The 21,104-nt window shown below is 43.2% G+C and overlaps 1 protein-coding gene across 1 annotated transcript in view; it reads left to right on the top strand.

Annotated features, from left to right (window-relative positions):
- DNER (delta/notch like EGF repeat containing) overlaps positions 1-20,771 on the top strand; it is a 379,213-nt gene extending 358,442 nt beyond the window's left edge. The window contains exons 12-13 of the mRNA XM_069578468.1: positions 12,243-12,489; positions 19,744-20,771. Of these exons, the coding sequence (XP_069434569.1) occupies positions 12,243-12,489; positions 19,744-19,855 (359 nt within the window). The 3' untranslated portion in view covers positions 19,856-20,771. The remainder of the gene's footprint in view (positions 1-12,242; positions 12,490-19,743) is intronic.
- The last annotated feature ends 333 nt before the right edge of the window (positions 20,772-21,104 follow it).

The raw sequence follows: 21,104 nt of genomic DNA, 5'->3' as shown, positions 1-21,104 counted from the left end.
TTGGGCCATGAGTGGGCAGAGATGATATGAGGTCTCTAGTCCTCTGTGAGCCAAGGGACCCATGATCTCTGAATTTCTTTCTAACCTGGAACATCTGTGATTTTCTGAATCAGCTGGGAACCAGGAGAAGGGTGCCTGAAAGATACAAGGTCACGTTGGTAAATCTCAACAGGAACGCTCAGAAGGAGAACAATAGTGCTGTTAGAGTTACAGACAGTCCTGCTGATTGAGAATCGGCCAGTTCTATACACTGAGTCAACCCTAAAGGAAATCAACCCTGAATATTCATTGGAAGGACTGATGCTAAAGCTGAAGTTCCAATACTTTGGCCACTTAATACAAAGATCTGACCCATTGGAAAAGACCCTGATTCTGGGAAAGATCGAAGGCAAAAGAAGAGGGCAGCAGAGGAAGAGATGGTTGGATAGCATCACCAACTCAATGGAAATGAATTTGAGTTAACTCCGGGAGACAGTGAAGAACAGAGAAGCCTGGAGTGCTGCAGTCCATGGGGTCACAAAGAGTTGGACACGACTTAGTGACTGAACAACAACAACAATGTATACTGAGCAGTTGAATCTATTGTTAAGCCATTGAATTAATAACATTCTGCGGTTGAGAAGTAGGAGAACAGGGTATCTTGGATTTATGTATTTAGTGGAATAATGGAATAATGGAATAATCCAGGGCCTCCTATTGTCAAGTGTCAAGCATTGTTGTTGTTCAGTCATGCATAGTGCCTGGAATATAAAGATTAATGAAGTAGCCCTTGCCTTCAGGATCTCATTATCCAAGGGTCGATCCATCTATGTGATGGGAGTTGCTGTATAAGACTTCGCTCAGGCAGCTCCAGGAACCGAGGCAAGGAGCAAGGTTGGATGTCTGGGGCTTCCTTGTCCCCAAATGCATGGAATTTAATAATGGTTAAAGAAACCCATCAAACAGTGATATGAGCAGTCTTTATTGTACAGATAGATTCAGTTCTTTGGTTCTCATTTTTATAAACTGCTGCTGCTGCTGCTAAGTCGCTTCCATCATGTCGGACTCTGTGTGACCCCATAGACAGCAGCCCACCAGGCTCCCCCATCCCTGGGATTCTCCAGGCAAGAACACTGGAGTGGGTTGCCATTTCCTTCTCCAATGCATGAAAGTGAAAAGTGAAAGTGAAGTCGCTCAGTCCCGTCCGACTCTTAGTGACCCCATGGACTGCCGCCTACCAGGTTCCTCCGTCCATGGGATTTTCCAGGCAAGAGTACTGGAGTGGGGTGCCATTGCCTTCTAGGATTCTTTAAAAAACAAAACTTATTTGGGATTAACATATATATACCACTATATATGGGCTTCCCTAGTTGCTGAAGAATCTACCTGCCAATGGAGGAGATGTGGGTTCGATCCCTGGGTTGGGAAGATCCCCCAGAGAAGGAAATGGCAATCGCCTCCAGTATTCTTGCCTGGGAAATCCCACGGACAGAGGAGCCTGTTCACGGTGCTATACACCTGGAACTAGCGCAACGTTGTAAATCAACTATACTGCAATAAGAAAACAAAGTAAAATGAATTAATCTTCCTCCCCATCAGTACACCCCCACTTCACTCCGCAAAGGTGACAAGTGTTGCCCATTTATTATGGATTCTTTCGATGATTTTAGTCACTATGTAAACCCCATTTTATGGTAGCTCAGATGGTAAAGAATCTGCCTGAAATGCAGGAGACCCAGGTTCAATCTCTGGGTCAGAAAGTTCCCCTGGAGAAGGAAATGGCAACCCACTCCAGTATTCTTGCCTGGAGAATTCCATGGACAGGGGAGCCTGGGGGGCTACAGTCCATTGGGTTACAAAGAGTCAGACATGACCGAGCAATTAATACTTTCACTTTCATAGACACTGTTCAGCATCTTGCATTTATCCTTAATATATCTTGAATGCTTATCCATGCTGACTTAGTACAGATCTTCCTCAATTTTTAACATCACACAATATTTCTTAAATTCTCTATAATTTACTTAATAAGACCCCTATTGATTGACAAATAACTGATTTTCAGGGTTTTGGTATTAAGAAGAATAGTAGAGTGAAAATGCTTATATATGTATTTACTTGTGTGAGAATATCAGAATATTAGTAGGATAAATTCTCAAAAATGGAATAGTCAAATGAAGGGGTCCTTGAATTTTTCATGAGCTTTTACTTAAAAATTGACTCTTTGCAAATAAAACTTCTCCTCTTGGCAGCAATGGTGTTGGGGTCTGAGGTTGATTTGCAAATCCCACTTAATCCATAATTACTTTATTAAATACTTTGAACACCACTGACCTCTGGGGAGCAATTGTGGCTAGATGTGGTATTGCAACCATCACCATCATCCTTCTTCAGAACTCTTTTCATCTTGCAAAACAGTAACTCCCCATACTTCCTCCCCTAGCCCCTGGCAGTAACCTACCTACCTTCCTTCTTTCTTATTTTCTTCCTTTCTCCTTTTTTTTTTCTGTTTCTTCCTTCTTTCCATCACCTGCCTCCCACTCCAGCCTCTAGTAACTACCATTCCACTCTGGGTGTGTGTGTGTGTGTGTTTTTTTTTTCTTTATGTTGCACATGTAACTGACATCATACAATATTTATCTTTCCGTGTCTGGTCTGTTTCACTCAGCAGAATGTCCTCCAGTTCACCTACGTGGTTGTAAATGGCAGGGACATCTTTTCAAAGATGCAAATCTAAATCCCTCAGACCCTCCTTCCCACCACTGTTTCCATCCTTTTCACACCAAGCTGCTAATAAAATACATTAACGACTAAAGACCAAAGGCCATGCTATTGCCTGTTGGAAGCTGCAGGATTGCCCCTGCACTGAGGGGAGGTGCCCCCTCCTCACTTGGCCACTCTCTGCTTCGCTACCTGGGGGCAAGCAGCCACCCTGTCCCCCTTCCAGTCCCTCACTCTGCTCTCCACCCCTCCCAGGTCTTTGCCTGGGTCAGCCTTCCCTTCTCTCCCCTCCATCCCCGGCTAGGTACTCCCCCTTAGAGCCTTGCTTGCTGTGGACCCCACCATGAAAGCTCTCCTCATTCCCCAGTTAGATGGCACAGCTTTTGTCCCCTCCCAAGGCACTGTCGCCTTGGTCCCTCATGGCTTAGCACGCTTGCACTTCCACATCTCTGAAAAGACTAGGGGATCCATGTGCACGCTCTTCTCTGAGTTTTCCCTCGCTCTTTATCCCAGGCATCCAGCGTGAGGCCTGGCACTTAGTACATGCCGTTGTTGTTCAGTCCCTAAGTCGTCTCTGACTCTTTGTGACCCCATGGATTGCAGCACACCAGGCGTTCCTGTCCTTTGCCATCTCCCAGAGTTTGCTCAAACTCATGACCATTGAGTCAGTGATGCTGTTTCAGTTCAGTTCAGTTCAGTCGCTCAGTAGTGTCCGACTTTTTGTGACCCCATGAATTGCAGCATGCCAGGTTAACTATCTCATTATCTGCCTGCCCCTTCTCCTCTTGCCCTCAATCTTTCCCAGCATCAGGGTCTTTTCCAATGAGCTGGCTGTTTGAATTAGGTGGCTAATTCAAACATTCAGCATCAGTCCATATATAGTACATAGTAGTTGCTTACTGATACTTGTTCAGTAATGGGATCACTAGGAGGGATTCAAGCTCTAGCTATCTAAGTGATATCTACCTAAAACACACTTTTCAGTTCAGTTCAGTCTCTCAGTTGTGTCCGACTCTTTGCGACCCCATGAATTGCAGCACGCCAGGCCTCCCTGTCCATCACCAACTCCCAGAGTTCACTCAGACTCATGTCCATAGAGTCGGTGATGTCATCCAGCCATCTCATCCTCGGTTGTCCCCTTTTCCTCCTGCCCTCAATCCCTCCCAGCATCAGAGTCTTTTCCAGTGAGCCAGTTCTTCACATGAGGTAGCCAAAGTACTGGAGTTTCAGCTTTAGCATCATTCCTTCCAAAGAACACCCAGGACTGATCTCCTTCAGAATGGACTGGTTGGATCTCCTTGCAGTCCAAGGGACTCTCAAGAGTCTTCTCCAACACCACAGTTCAGAAGCATCAATTCTTCGGCGTTCAGCTTTCTTCACAGTCCAACTCTCACATCCATATATGACTACTGGAAAAACCATAGACTTTTACTCGCTTTCAAACTTTTTAGAAGTATTATTGGGGCATAGACTTGGATTATTGTAACACTGAATGCTTTGCCTTGGGAAGGAACCGAGATCATTCTATTTTGAGATTGCACTCAAATACTGCATTTTGGACTCTTTTGTTGACTATGAGGGCTACAGCATTTCTTCTAAGGAATTTTTGCCCACAGTAGTAGATACAATGGTCATTTGAATTAAATTCACCCATTCCAGTCTATTTTAGTTCACTGTTTTCCTAAGATATTGACGTTCACTCTTACCATCTCCTTCTTGTGATTAGTCGCTCAGGTCGTGTCTGACTTTGCGACCCCATGGACTGCAGCCCACCAATGCTCCTCTGTTTGTGGGATTCGCCAGGACAGAATACTGGAGTGGGTTGCCCTTTCCTTCTCTAGGGCATCTCCTTCTTGACCACATACAATTTACCTTGATTCATGGACCTCGCATTCCAGGTTCCTATGCAGTATTGTTCTTTACAATGTCAGACTGTTGGCTCAGATGGTAAAACGTCTGCCTGCAATGTGGGAGACCAGGGTTTGATTCCTGGGTCGGAAAGATCCCCTGGAGACGGAAATGGCAATCCACTCCAGCACTCTTGCCTGGAAAATCCCATGGACGGAGGAGCCTGATAGGCTACAGTCCATGGGGTCACAAAGAGTCGGACACGACTGAGTGACTTCACTTCACTTTCACTTCACTTCATCAGATACATCCACAATTGAGTGTTGTTTCCACTTTGGCCCAGCCTCTTCATTCCTTCTGGAGCTATTAGTAATTGCCCTCCCCTCTTCCCCAGTAGCATATTGGACACCTTCCTACCTGGGGTCTCATCTTCTGGTGTCATATCTTTTTGACTTTTCATACTGTTCATGGGGTTCTTGAGGCAGGAATACTGGAATGGTTTGCCATTCCCTCCTCCAGTGGACCACGTTTTGTCAGAACTCTTCACTGTGACCCATCCATCTTGGGGGACCCTGCATGGCATGGCTCATAGCTTCATTGAGTTAGACAATCCTCTTCGCCATGACAAGGCTGTCATCCATGAAGGGGTTTTAAATACAGAGGTGGACAAATTAAATAATCTGACTAGAGTCACCCAGGTAACAGACTGGTTCCAAATAGGAAAAGGAGTACATCAAGGCTGTATATTGTCACCCTGCTTATTTAACTCATATGCAGAGTACATCATGAGAAACGCTGGACTGGAAGAAACACAAGCTGGAATCAAGATTGCCGGGAGAAATATCAATCACCTCAGATATGCAGATGACACCACCCTTATGGCAGAAAGTGAAGAGGAGCTAAAGAGCCTCTTGATGAAAGTGAAAGAGGAGAGTGAAAAAGTTGGCTTAAAGCTCAACATTCAGAAAACGAAGATCATGGCATCCGGTCCCATCACTTCATGGGAAATAGATGGGGAAACAGTAGAAACAGTGTCAGACTTTATTTTTGGGGGGCTCCAAAATCACTGGAGATGGTGACTGCAGCCATGAAATTAAAAGACGCTTACTCCTTGGAAGAAAAGTTATGACCAACCTAGATAGCATATTCAAAAGCAGAGACATTACTTTGCCGACTAAGGTCCGTCTAGTCAAGGCTATGGTTTTTCCAGTGGTCATGTATGGATGTGAGAGTTGGGCTGTGAAGAAGGCTGAGCGCTGAAGAACTGATGCTTTTGAACTGTGGTGTTGGAGAAGACTCTGGAGAGTCCCTTGGACTGCAAGGAGATCCAACCAGTCCATTCTGAAGGAGATCAACCCTGGGATTTCTTTGGAAAGAATGATGCGAAAGCTGAAGCTCCAGTACTTTGGCCACCTCATGCGAAGAGTTGACTCATTGGAAAAGACTCTGATGCTGGGAGGGATTGGGGGCAGGAGAAGGGGACGACCGAGGATGAGATGGCTGGATGGCATCACGGACTCGATGGACATGAGTCTGAGTGAGCTCCGGGAGATGGTGATGGACAGGGAGGCCTGGCGTGCTGCGATTCATGGGGTCACAAAGAGTCGAATACGACTGAGCGACTGAACTGAACTGAACTGAAGTTAAAGAAGCACAGATATAGGTTATGTATTTTAGAATTAAATTTACCAACTGATCGAGGTCTCTTTTTGGTAGAGGAAAGATGGTCAGTGGGTCAGCTTGGAGGCTGGCTGTGTTTTTACCTTAAGCAGAGGCTCTGAGTCCAGCTCCTACGTAGCTCCTACTTTAGGACCCATTGAAATCTTAAAGGTGACAGCACTTCAGGAAATAACAAATCTCAAGCAAATTGAGTTTATGCTGAAATGCAAATGCTCCCTGAGATGCAGGAGTATGACATTTTCCCTGAATAGCTTGTGTGTGTGCATTCCTGGTCATGTACCTGCCAGGGCTGGTGAGGTCATGCCGTCCAGTGTGTCCTGGTGCATGGTTCTTCCCCGAGCTCTGCAGTAGCCAACATAGTAAATGATTCCTGCCTTGGGACTCCTGGGATGTGGTGCAGTGATCTGGGAGTGGCAGCTGCAGCCACCTGCTGCTGACATATCCTCCGCCTCGCAGACCAAATGTTGGATTTATTCAGATTCAGCCTGGCTACTAACCCAATTACTGTGCAAAGCAGCCATATTCCCTTATCAGGCAAGTTTTAGATGACAGTTTAAGGTGGAAAGAGCAAAGAGAAAGGAAAGAGGGGGAGAAACAGAGATGTCAGGAGAAATCTGGGGATATTTTTTTCAAAGGTCTAAACAACTTGGAATTCAGAGTTTGGAGAAATAGAACAGATGGTCAGAAATACAAATGGTTTAGACAGCTCATCAGGCCTGGGGAAGTGAGCCCAGCACATTACCCAGCACAGTTGTTTGTTTTTCTGTGACAGTGGCCCTGTGCAATTGTGTACTGGCTATGTATATGCCATCAGTGTGATACGTAAGCTATTTTCATGAAGGTGTGCATCGAGAATTCCCGTGGCAGCCATAGCAATCAGATCTGAGCTCTCCACCAAGCTGGAGTAGAAACAGTATTGGCTGCCCTTGTGATGATGCTCAGTGAGTGTTATAGCACACTCCATGAGCCCTGGACTCCAGCCTACAACTGAGTTTTTCAGAGAATGTTGAAATACTTGGAAATCAAGTGAGTCATGTTCCTTTTCAGCCAGAACGATGACTTGTCTCTCTCTATGTGCACCAGGTATTGCCAAATGAAATGGCTGCCAGTCGGGATGGAGTCTTGGTTTCACAAAACACCTCCTCTCTTCCATTGCAAGCATTTATTTGCAGTGACTTATGTCCTTTCTGTCTGCCTGTGTGCGAGTTGGCTCACACAGCATGGTGAATAATGCACAAACGGGCAGTCTTCTTGTTCCACGGGCTGTGTGAGCTTGGGTAGGCAGACTCAAATGGCAAAACCAGTCTTCAAGGGCTGTGGTGAAAAACTCAGGGGCCAGACGATCTGGACACAAACTCAGAAGTCACTTCACTTGCCCCGGTCTTCTCAAGCTCTCAGGAACCACGCAGGCTCGGGGCACGAGTCAGTTTCCCTTTAGGCTTCTTGGAAAATGGTCTGCACACTCTGATCCTTGTTTGGCAGTTTACTTGTGCTCTTCTGAAGGTTGTAACTTTTCAAGGGAAAGAATAGCTGATTCTGAGACTCCATACTTTCACCTAAAAGAGAACAGTGGAAAGAGGCCTGAGGATTTCACAGGAAGTAAAGTGTAAAGTGAGGTTGCTCAGTCATGTCTGACTCTTTCCGACCCCATGGACTGTAACCTGCCAGGCTCCTCTGTCCATGGGATTTTCCAAGCAAGAATACTGGAGGGGGTTGCCATTCACAGGAAGACAGACCTATTTTCACCCATACCTTGAATCTCATTTCCAAGCACCCAGAGTCCTAATGTGGAAATGATGGCCTGGAAAGGGTGCTGGTAGAGGTGGTAGAGTGGGTAAAGTAGAGAAGACAACCCTTTTCCACTGGAAGTTTAGCTTCTGTTTGATCTTAACCTAGCCCCTTTTCACCTTCGTGACTTCCTTTCAAATCCTGGATCATTCCATTTGTTTGCAGGTTTATAAACAGGACATAATTTGACACTCTTTATCTGTGCCAGACACAGAGACTATGCCCCATCCATCTACTTTTTTCTTGCCCGTCCAGGTTGGTGTTTTTTGAATGGGCACAGGGCAGTGCTCAGTAATCTTCAACTCAGACTGTGCTTTGAGGACACCATCCTTCTCCTCTGTATCCTTCCTTTTTCCACCACCACCGGACCACCACCACCCATCATGTGCCTGGAAGTGGACTTTCTTTTCTTTACATGTTTTCTAACTTATTCTCCCAACATGATATGTTATAATTATTGTCTTATAAATGAAGAAACTGATGCTTAGGGAGGTCAAGCCAGTGTTGCAGCTGGAGACTGTCCCTGGTGTTCCAGTGGTTAAGAATCCACATTCCAATGCCAGAGACATGGGTTTGATTCCTAGTCTGTGAAGCTCTCACATGCCTCAGAGCAATTAATAAGGCCATGGGCCACAACTACCAAGCTCCAGCTCTAGGGCCTACATGTCACAAACTATTGAAGTGTGCACACTGTGGTATGCAGAGCCCATCCTCTGCAGCAAGAGAAGCCACTGCAATGAAAAGCCCTCCAATGAGAAGCCCTCACATGGCAACTAGAGAGTAGTCCCTGTTCATTGAAACTAGAGAAAGCCCACATGCAGCAATGAAGACCCAGTGCAACCAAAAATAATAAATATGTAAAATTTTTAAAAAATACTGCAACTGCGATGAAAGCAAGGTTGGTGTGATCCCAAAGCTCACACGCCTTCCATTAATTATGCTGGAAGATAATCTCATGGGTGTTTTCTTCAAATGACTTGTCACTTATTTTTTATTATAAAGAGACTATATTCTTTTTTTTTTTAAGCTGAAGAAGACTGAGACATATAAAGGAGGCAAAAATCACATGTAACCATGCTTTTCAGAGATCACTGTTATTAGCACCCTGCTGTGTGAGGCAGAGGCTGAGAAGTTGGACCTGGAGTTACAGTCAGCACTCTCACCCAGGAAGTGGTGTCAGTTTCTAAGCTTTTGTCTATAGAAATGGGAAAAAAGAATGATATATTTTCTGGTATTTGTGCTGATCAAATGAGATGTTTTCAAAAAGCTTAGTGTAGTAAGAAAACAGCATAGGTTCATCACTATCATTGCTCCATCCTGAGCTTTTCAGTATATAGATAGACTTTGGGAGTTCATCTGAAACTTCCCTGGTCACTCAGATGGTAAAGTGTCTGCCTATAATATGGGAGACCTTGGTTCAATCCCTGGATCTGGAAGATCTCCTGGAGAAGGAAATGGCAACCCACTCTAGTATTCTTGCCTGGAAAATCCCATGGACAGAGGAGCCTGGTAGGCTACAGTCCATGGGGTTGCAAAGAGTCGGACATGACTGAGCGACTTCACTTTTGGAAGCTCATATGTGATTGTAGTACCACTAGGTTCTGTTTGGTAATCTCTTTTTATTCTTTTGCTACTTGATCAATAGCTCTCCATCTCACTAGGCCTTCTCTGGTGGCTCAGCAGTGAAAAATCCATCTGCAATGCAGGAGACACGGTTTTGATCCCTGAGTCAGGAAGATCCCTTGGAGAAGGAAATGGCAACCCTCTCCAGTATTCTTGTCTGGGAAATCCCCTGGACAAAGGAGGCAGATGGGCTATAGTCCATGGGGTCACAAAGAGTGAGACACAACTTAGTGACTAAACAACAATAAAATCATCTCACTAAGAGTTGAATATTTAGGTTGTTTCCTATTTTTCCATGTTTATGAATTGTGTTGTCTGTTGGTGAGGTAGAGAGAGTATGGGGTTGAAGAACTCTAGCTATATCTGTAATTTTTTTAATTTCTATTTTTTTAATTATGAAGTATGATAACACATTTACAGGAGAGTTGGAAAATACAGGACAAGGTTATATACAGCTCCACTATATATTACAGTTATTTTTTTAAATAGATAAATTAAGATTTTTAGTTGGAGTTTCAATATCAAATTCTCAAAATTAATAGAATGACTCTACAGAGAAGTAGAAGGATATATTAAACCTGCAAAGCACTGTGAGCTAATTCAACATAATTAAGATTTATACAGTTTTCACACAGCAGTAGGATACAAATTCTATTCAGGTTCCCATAGACTGTAAGCTGCATGTGTGCATGTGTGTGAAGTCAACTTCAGTTGTGTCTGACTCTTTGGGACCCTATGGACTGTAGCCTGCCAGGATCCTCTGTCCATGGGATTCTCCAGGCAAGGATACTGGAGTGGGTTGCCATTTCTTCCTCCAGGGGATCTTTCCAACCCAGAGATCAAACCTGGGTCTATCACATCTCCTCCATTGGCAGGCAGGTTCTTTACCACTAGCGCCACCTGGGAAGCCCTAGACTATAAACTAGCCTAAAGCATATCCAGGGATAACAGCAGGTGCAGAAATTTCATGGTCTAAAGGTACTGAAATCATCCAGAGTCTGTTCTCTTATCACTGTGGAATTATGTCAGAAATCAGCATCAAAAGATATTTGAAAATAACCCACATATTTTTAAGTGCAGCGTGATGTAGAGATCTTCGACTTAGCCATTGAAAGCCTCAATAAAGTTAGACTGAAAAAAACACAGAGGGTGATTGCAGAGAAGAAAGCATTTAAATGAAAAAAATTAGTATCAAAATGAGAAATCGATATTAAAGATGCTTTAATAGAATCCCATGTATTTGTAAGTTAAATGTCCACTTTTATATGTTGGGTGTATCTAAGAAGTCATCACAAGGAAAATTAGAAAATATTGGTAATAGAGTAAAAATGAAAAGAGAATTTACCTGAATTTGTTGCATGCAGCTGAAATTGCTCAGTGGAATTAAATGCAATGTGGAGAATTGAATAAGAGATGAAAACAAATAATAGACACTAGCATAAAATTTTGTGAAATTTGAACAAAATCTATATATTAGTTAATAATATGTATCATTTGTTAATTTCCTGGTTTTTTTTTACATCATGATTTTTTTTTTATATTCTCAGAATTGGATTAGAAGTTTCAAGCCTCATTCAACAATTGTTTTAAATCACTAAGATAATTTTTTTTAGCATTTCAGCAGTTACACTAGATTTTATTTGTAACATTTCATTTCTTTTAAAAAAACCATAAACATTTAAAGCAAAGAAGGTAATATATGAATATATGTTAACTTTGAGCAGGGAATACATCTGGGTCTGTGCTTATTTTCTGAACTTATTTTCTAAATGTGTGATAGTTGATAATCTAACATTTGAAAATTGTGCTTCTGAGATGAACATCTTTGTACACAGGGCTTTATACATTTTTTAGGACCATTTTCTCAGCAAAAATTCTGAAAATTGGAATTTCTGGGTCAAAGGGTACTCTATGTAGTCCATACAGGGGTTGTGTATCAGTTCACTGAAGAAGGAAATGACAACTCACTCCAGTGTTCTTGCCTGGAGAATCCCAGGGATGGGGGAGCCTGGTGGGCTGCCGTCTATGGGGTCGCACAGAGTCAGACACGACTGAAGTGACTTAGTAGTAGTAGTATCAGTTCACACAGTCCCTATTTCTACACGCTTGTCTACTGTGGTTATCAAAATTTTAAAATAATATTTGGGAACTGATGTAGGACTTGCATAGTTAAAAAAAATTATGAAGCTAAGCAGTTTTCTACTTATATTTCCTTGATGAATTCCTTTTTATATTCTTTACCTATTTTCTATGGCATGTTCCTGATTTTTCTTAATGATTTGTAAGAGGTCTTTATATATTAAGGATATTAATATATATCCTATGCCCACCAGGCTCCTCTGTCCATGGGGTTTCCCAGGCAAGAATACTGGAGTGGGTTGCCATCTGGATTATCCATAGAAAATAATCCATCCTGTAGCCCACCAGGCTCCTCTGTCTATGGGGTTTCCCAGGCAAGAATACTGGAGTGGGTTGCCATCTGGATTACCCATAGAAAATAATCCTTTGCAGTTTGGACAGCTCTTATCGTTAAGGACAGGGAAGTCCTTCCCCTTCAAAAGGCCCCAGCTGATACCCAGGCATTTGCGTGTTTTCACCTTCAGACCTCCAGTGGAAGTCTGGACATATGGCGGAGAGTCTAACCAACATGCCTCGGCACTCTCTCTACATCATCATCGGCGCCCTCTGTGTCGCCTTCATCCTGATGCTCATCATCTTGATTGTGGGGATCTGCCGCATCAGCCGCATTGAGTACCAGGGCTCGGCCCGGCCAGCTTACGAGGAGTTCTACAACTGCCGCAGCATCGACAGCGAGTTCAGCAACGCCATCGCCTCCATCCGGCACGCCAGGTGAGTGGCGGGAGTCAGCATGCTAGGTACCAGGGTTACATTATGGACAGGACTTCACATCTGCAAGGGGGATTTCAGAGACTTTACATCTGCAAAGGGGATTTCAAAGAATGAAGCGTAGATTCAAGGTAGTACTGGGGGACCAGATAATGAGACTGCTTTATAAACAAACCCCTCTAATTTGCTGCCAACTTTCTATTTTCATTGCATACATTCATTTGTTTAATTTGTGTTTATCTCTGCTATAAACATTTGACTCTTCATCACTGTGTATGAAGCAGGTTTTGATGGTTTCTTTTTGAAATGTGTTTAGCTGTGTTGTTCTTCAGTGTGACTATAAATGATCACATGTGATTTAAGGGCTTAGTTAAAGAAAGTCACATAGCAGTCACTCTGTTGTTAGAGTTCTTATTGTATAAAATAGTGTCTGGGGGAAAGATTCCTGGAGAGACAGGAGTTAGTGTGGTATAGAAATAACCTGAGTCAGGGTGTCAGACATCTGACATTAAGCCCAGCTGCTCCATTACTTGATTATAGTTTAGGTAGATGATTCAACCTTCCACAAATACAGTTCCTTCAACTGTAGGAAGGGAGAACTACCTCCTTAAAGAGTTATGACAATCAAATTATAAATAGTAAAGGATTGTATAAACAGATAATGCTGTATTTACTTCTCCAATGTATTACAACATGTGAAAAAAATCAACTAATCTAATTTTGTTGATTTTGGTCAAGAATATTTATATCAAAATGATAGTGATATTGAATGTTAAAACATCATCTTTTCCTTTAATTGGTAGAACAATCTAAAGGACCTGATTCAGAAAGTCAATGTGCTATAGCGAAAAGAGGGCTGAGTTTGGTGTCTTATGATTGGACCTCCAGGGAACTATTATCTGTATAATCTTTGTTGGGATGTTGTGACCAATATTGTTCGAGGAACAAGCAGATCCAAATTCTGTCTGAATGGAATGGAAGCTCAGAGGGTCAGAAGGTTCAGTTCAGTGCAGTTCAGTCGCTCAGTCATGTCTGACTCTTTGTGACCCCATGGACTGCAGCACACCAGGCCTGTCTGTCCATCACCAACTCCCGGAGTCAGAAAGTTAGCCTTCTTCAAAAGGAAACCTCCAAACCCAGGGCTCAGATCTTAGGATGAGTCCAGCGGAAACAAAAACCAGAACTTGGGTTCTAGAGAAAGAGCCAGTGAAAGAGAGAAGTTGGGGGACTTAGGGCATCTGTCCCAAAGCCAAAGGAAACTTCTTTGTAGGAGTAGCACTATCCCCATTTCTGTAACTTTGAGAGAGAAAGGAGGATTCAACCCTCTTCCACATCAGGCTCCACAGATCAGCCTTTGTCATGGACCCCATTTTAGAATCACCTCAGCAACACAGCTTCCGGGAAACCCTGAGATGAATCCTTGCAAATCTCTTCTAGTTTAGTTAATCTTTCCTCTTGCACAAAGGGCAATGCAATTTATTACTGTACGTCCAGTGGGTCCTGGCATGTGATAGACCTCACTAAAATGTAAGGTCTGAAATGAATGGATGATTCTCGGTGAGCAATTGGCACAGGATGTCTTGATCTGCCTGAGAAATAGATTCATCCCAGGGCACCAGCTTAGTCAGTGATACAGCTTGCAGGAGTATTTGGAGTATCTTGAAATTATTGTATGAGCAGTGAAAATGTAAAAAGAAGAGGCTATGGTTGCTGTGCTCAGTCGCTCAGTCTTACCCAACTCTTTGTGGCCCCATGGACTGTAGTCTGCCAGGCTCCTCTGTCCTTGGAATTTTCCAGGCAAGAATCCTGGAGTGGGTAGCCGTTTCATCTCCAGGGGATCCTTCTGACCCAGGGATTGAACACACATCTCTTGTGTCTCCTGCGTCGGCAGGTGTATTCTTTACCATTTGGGAAGACCTAAAAGTAGAGACTAGGCAAAATCTTTTGTGACTCAGAATTCTTCCCAGAAGGGCTTAGTTCACCCAGAAAGAACAGAATCCATGGTTCTATATGGGGATATATTGGGAGACCCAAGGAAATCAGATTCCCTCCCCAACCCCTCCCCTGAAAGGAATCTCTGGCTAAGGTCCTTTTGCATCCAGGAGGAAGAGTATTCTATCTCAGCCCTGGAATAAGTTAAGATAGATTCTTCTGGGCTTCCTGCTTGTACAGCCCACTGGGAAGATATTTAGCTGAATACCCTTGGAAGGAAAGGAGAAACTTGAAAGCGTTTACAAACCTGGTTCTTATTTGGTACTGATTTTTATCAAAAATAATTACTGTAGAATTCCTAACCAGCAAACTCCTGGATGCACCAGTGACTGCAGATAAAATCTTTGATGTTATTACAATGCCTTCCCACATATATCTGAGAACATTCCCGTCTAAACATTTCTTTAGCTATGACCTAGAGTTTCCACAGCCTGGTTCTCCAGAGGCTGTACCTGGGTCTCTGGCAGGTTGGTGCTTTTTCTGCCTTTTCCTGGAAACCCTGGAAAGGCAATGACAAAAACAGAGTCCTTTTGGTATTCTGCACTTCCTAGTTTTGAGCAACAGCCTATGGCTAGCGTGTCTATTTCATGGCCTGTCTCCCTGCCACTGTGCTGGAGGTGACATTGGCTCAGAATGGCTGCAGCTCAGAAGCTGCACAGGACGAACACTGTCTGGGTCATTGGTGACGTTCCCCTTTTCCCCAGGAAGTGTCCGGTGACTCTGACCTCAGCAGTCCGTCTGTTGGTGCTGATGATGGGCTGAGAAGCAGTGCCCCCCTACTCCGCCCTGCCCTAGGACTCATCTGCTCCTCAGCTGCTTCGCTTATACTCAGGCTGCAAAGACTTTGTAACAGACTGGCGGGAGGGAAGTCATGACTCTCCAAGTTCTGTATCTGAGGTCACACTTGGAGGCTGACCACCGATTACGGGAGACAAAGCAGAAAGCTGGGAAAGGACAAAGTCGCTCTTTCTCAAAGAGCATCTCCCAATGTGGGCCTTTTTTAAAAAAATATTTATTTATTTGGCTGCACGCATGCTAAGTCGCTTCAGTCATGTCTGACTCGTTGTGACCCTTTGAACTGTAGTGCACCAGGCTCCTCTGTCCATGGGATTCTCTAGGCAAGAATACTGGAGTGGGTTTCCATGCCCTCCTTCAGGGGATCTTCCCCACCCAGGGACCAAACCAGCATCTCTTACATCTCCTGCATTGGCAAGCAGGTTCTTTACCACTAGCACCACCTGGGAAGCCCCATTTGGCTGCACTGGGTCTTAATTGTGATATGTGACATCTTTAGTTGGGACACAAAGGATCTAGTTCCATAACCAGGGATCAAACCTGTGCCCCTGCATTGGGAGCTCAGAGTCTTAGCCACTGGATAGCCAGAGAAGTCCCTTGATATGGCCTTTTTAAAGCTTACATCCACCTGCTCTTCTCCAAGGTGTTGACTAGCTATTGATTTCCAGGGAAACATGAACTAGAAGAACGTATATACTTTGACTCCTTCGACACTGGTTTTGGTGTCTTTTGTCTCTTTAGTAAAGTAAGGTACACAGCACTGGTCACCAACTGTGGTGTTTGAGTGTCAGCTGCCTTTATACCAAGCTGCACAGCTGCTGTTAGTGCTTCTACAACGGTAACATGGCCAGACACAGTGCTAAGTCCTTCAGAGAGAGGACCACGGGTGACCCTTATAGTCTTCATCAATGGCCTGTAGAACATCTTAGACTTTGTGGGCCATTCAGTCTCCGTGACCAACTCTGTCTTTGTCCTGTGAAAGCACCAGAGGCATTATGAATGGGCACAACTGTGTTCCAATAAAACTTTATTTTAAAAAACAGGCAGTAGGCTATTACTGGCTCGCAGACTGTGGTTTGCTAATCCTAGGCCTACATTGTAATTTTCTTTGGCTTCCACCTTTTAAAAATTGTTTTAATAATTAATATGTCTCTTTAGGATAAGGAAAAACTGCATTGTTCCTGAAAAGAACAATTGCATGAAAACTCCTGCCATAACATAGGCAAGCTCTGACACTGGTTTAATGCCTGATAGTTTAAAATGAAATTCTATAGGTGTTAGCTGATTCCTTAACATCCACCCAGTTCTGAGACACAAAGGAAATATGCAGAGCTGTTAGCATGGGAAATTTAAATAGGAATGCACATTTGTTTGGCACTCGCCACTGTGATAGGTGTGGGAGACTGAAGGAGAGTCCTATTATTGTGTTTTATAAACCATCTTAGCCCCCATATGGTAGACACTGTGCTTTGGGTGGAGACCTCAATGTCTCACCTAAGGAATTAGGAGGCTTCTCAGCTGCTAATTAGGTCATAGTGCAAGGAATCCAGTTCCAGTGGTGCTGGGCATTCAGTTCAGTTCAGCTCAGTTCAGTCGCTCAGTCGTGTCCGACTCTTTGCAACCCCATGAATCGCAGCACGCCAGGCCTCCCTGTCCATCACCAACTCCTGGAGTTCACTCAGACTCACGTCCATTGAGTCAGTGTTGCCATCCAGCCATCTCATCCTCAGTCGTCCCCTTTTCCTCCTGCCCCCAATCCCTCCCAGCATCCGAGTCTTTTCCAATGAGTCAACTCTTCACATGAGGTGGCCAAAGTACTGGAGTTTCAGCTTTAGCATCATTCCTTCCAAAGAAATCCCAGGGCTGATCTCCTTCAGAATGGACTGGTTGGATCTCCTTGCAATCCAAGGGACTCTCAAGAGTCTTCTCCAACACCACAGTTCAAAAGCATCAATTCTTCTGTGTTCAGCTTTCTTCACAGTCCAACTCTCACATCTATACATGACCACGGGGAAAACCATAGCCTTGACTAGACGGACCTTAGTCGGCAAAGTAATGTCTCTGCTTTTGAATATGCTATCTAGGTTGGTCATAACTTTTCTTCCAAGGAGTAAGCGTCTTTTAATTTCATGGCTGCAGTCACCATCTGCGGTGATTTGTTACCAGCATTATACTCTGTGACCCCATTAGCACTGATGCACACAGCTGAGCTTCCCATGTAGACACAAAGCAGTGCCTCCTTGTCCTTTAGTTGACTTTGCATGTCTACAGTAGATGCATGGAAGCTCTTAACTGCCTTCATGTTCAGTGGGACACTCAACCTCAAACCTGTCTTGTCAGTATCCAGTTCCATGACAATAATTTAAGGTCACAGCCCTTAGCATGTGGATGGATTGCCTAACATGGATGCATTCAATTTTCTAGCTTTGGAGGAAACATTATTCTTCAAACTGGAATCACATAAAAAACAAAAACGGGTATTGTAAACCTATATTCAACCTATTAAGTTGCTCGGATGTTTGCTTTTGCCCAGCCAGTTGATTCATAGGCAATAATTCACTGAGCCTCTTGTCGGAGTTCCAGCAGGAAACCATCCCATGGCTGCCATGTTTGGATACAGAGGGCTTTACACTGGGATTTCCTGATTTTCAATATTAATTAGATTAATATCATTAGTGGTAGATTGTTACCCATATATTGAGCTATTTTATGAGAAATATCTTGTCAAAATGCTTGCTCCGTAAAGTAGCCTCTGAAATGTTCAGACTTCAGAGAAAGTGTTAAGAGCCGATTGGCTTTGACGTTGTTGCTTCTTTCCTGTTCTCAGATTGTGCAGACCTCAGGCAATTTAGATAAACACATCTCAGGCTGGAATCCAACCCACACTTATGCCCACACAACTCCAGACCTTCAGTGAGGCTAACCTTTTAGGCATGATATTCTCGAAGCCTTTTTAATATTTCCTCTAAGAGCTGTGGTTTCTTAGTGGCAAAATGCTTTAACTCTTTCTTAAAAAATATTTATTTTATATTTATTTATTTATTTGACTGTGTTGTGTCTTTGTTGTGGCACACGGGATTTTCATTGTGGCATGCAAACTCTTAGAGGCAATGTGTGGGATCTAGTTCCTTAACCAGGGATTGAACCCACATTGGGAGCATGGAATCTTAGCCACTGGACCACCAAGGAAGTCCCCATTTCTCTATCTTTGTACTTTGCCTGGTGCCCATCTAGCATGTTTGTGCCTTTGCTCTCCTGAAGGTCAGTAAGTCTTGAGTGAATTGGAATTACAAGATGGATAAATGTTTAAAAATAAACGATCATGTGAAGAATGTAACGTTTTCTCACTTCCCACTTGATTCCACTTCTCATCTCTGTACGTGAGAAGACAGACTTTCCAAGATATAAAAAGAAGAGACAGGAAAGGTGGAGAGATGGGTTTAAAGCCATGGTAAACAAGTCCCAAGAAATCCTTGGGGGCCCATCCTGGCAATCCTCTTAAAATCTGAGATTCCTTTTAAATTTCTTTTTTAATAGACTTCATTGGACTTGAAATGGTTAAAAAAATGTTGTTTATAAAAGAGAGGAGGGTTGGTGGGCTAGTGGGGAAGATTGTTTAAATCCCATTGCACTCCAGGGACCTTTATGGAAGGTGAAGTCCTGAATGGGAAGAGACCACCCAGAAGTTGAATTGACTTTGTTTTAATAATTGCCATTTCAACACTGGCTTAGCTGGAGGTCCTGAAATTGGATTTTGACACTCTTGGGCTTCTGTGCATCAGACCTGCCGTCAAGGGGTGTTTGATACACACAAATCTGTTGGGACAAAGGCTTTGTGCTCAAAGAAGCAATGGCCTGCGTGTCCTTGGGGGTTGGGGAGTGATAGGTGGGTGGGATGGGATGGAGGGCCCACACAGATCTTGGACCAACACCTCATTATTGGAAATCATTTCCTCCCTCTCCCTTTCTCCTGGTCTTGGGACCTCAGGTTGCCTCTGAGCCCTCACCAGCCCTCCTGCAAGTCCCAGGGGGGAGTCTGCACCATTAGGGAAGCCCACCCAGCCATTCCACATTCCAGGCATCAGAGTGGATATAAAATAAACTCACCTCTCCAAGCCGCTCTGGGTCTGAGAAGAAAAAAGACCAATCGATACATGTTTTCTCAAAACCTATTGAAGAGCCCCCACGCCTGACTGCTTTCCCAAGATTTAACCTACACACTTCAGTATTAATTTGGACTCTACCTTGTGTGAAATCCATTTTTTGCCTCCCACGCCAAAGGCTAAGGTTTATACTCACTCAATATTAAGATCAGGAAGACTTAAATGTCTGTACTTGCTAGAGAGGATATCTTAGAGAATTTTATAGTTCCATTTGATTCTTGAATGTAAGTTATTGTCACCATTTACCTTTAATAGGACTTGAGAAGCCACTATTTCTCTAACCAGAGTCCTCTGTCTGCAATTTCAGGTTTGGAAAGAAATCCCGGCCTGCGATGTATGACGTGACCCCCATCGCCTATGAGGATTACAGCCCTGATGACAAGCCCTTGGTCACACTGATTAAAACAAAAGATTTGTAATCTTTTTGGGGGATTATTTTTCCAAAAGATGGGCTACTACATTCGTTTAAATATTTTTAAGAAAAGGAAAAGCTTAAGAAATTTAAGATGTTAGCTGCTCAAAAGTTTTCAGTAGACTATTTAAGAACTAATTTTCTGCAGCTTTTAGTTTGAAAAAAATATTTTAAAAATGGAATTTGTGAAATCTGTAGGCTACGTTTTCATGTACTTTCTGCTCTCTAAATGGTAGGCTTCGACTAGTGTGTGGACCTTCCACAGTAGATACTCTCATGAACCAGATTGATTTCATCAGTGGTTACAGAGTAAGTCTAATCAAGGACAAGTTTGTATTTGACGTGTGAGTGCTGACTTTTTGAGTAGAGTTAGGAAACACTTGTAGTATGAACTATAATACAGTATACCCATTAACTTAAAAAGAAGTCTGAAATGTTTGTTCTGTGAAAAACTAGTTAAATGTACTATTCCTAACCTGAATGAAATTAGCCTTTGCCTTATTCTGTGCATGGGTAAGTAACTTATTTCTGCACTGTTTTGTTGAACCTTGTGGAAACCGGAAACATTCTCTTGAGTTTGTTGGTTTTCCTGTCGTTTTTGTACCAGTCATCAAGCTAGGCCTTGAAAACATACATGATGACAGGGTCTAGTGAGGCAAACTGTGATTGAATTGAATCTGTATTTTCCTCTACAAGTCAAGGTGTTTGTATTGTGAGTAAATTCAATTTATGTTGGAGTTGTTCCTTGCTAAGAGGTAGTAACTGTAAGAGCGTACCGATTCCTTCAGTAGTGAGTATATCTCATAGTGCATCTTTATTTATATCCAGGACATTTTTGTGGCTGTATTTGATTGATATGTGCTTCTTCTGATTCTTGCTAATTTCAAAGAATATTGAATAAATGTTACCAAGTCAAGGACGCACTTGTCTCTCTCTCTCTTTTTTAAATTATAGGAAACATTTGGTTTTGATATGGTAAAGAATCCACCTGCAATACAGGAGGTCCCAGGTTCAGTCCCTGGGTTGGGAAGATCCCCTGGAGAAGGGAATGGCAACCCACCCCAGTATTCTTGACTAGAGAACTCCATGGACAGAGGAACTTGGCTGGCTACAGTTCACAGCGTCGCAGAGTCAGATACGACTGAGCAACTGATACACACACATCATACAAAAAGAAAATCTTACTTAAAAATTTTTTTTTACATTTTAAATAGTCCAAGAAGTACATTTTTGTGGCTGCTGGAGTCATTCCCTGT

Source organism: Ovis canadensis, chromosome 2 (assembly GCF_042477335.2).
Source record: "Ovis canadensis isolate MfBH-ARS-UI-01 breed Bighorn chromosome 2, ARS-UI_OviCan_v2, whole genome shotgun sequence".
Classification (NCBI taxonomy): domain Eukaryota; kingdom Metazoa; phylum Chordata; class Mammalia; order Artiodactyla; family Bovidae; genus Ovis; species Ovis canadensis.
The sequence above is the reverse complement of the archived record's forward strand: the minus strand, read 5'-3'. Positions and strand labels throughout refer to the sequence as shown.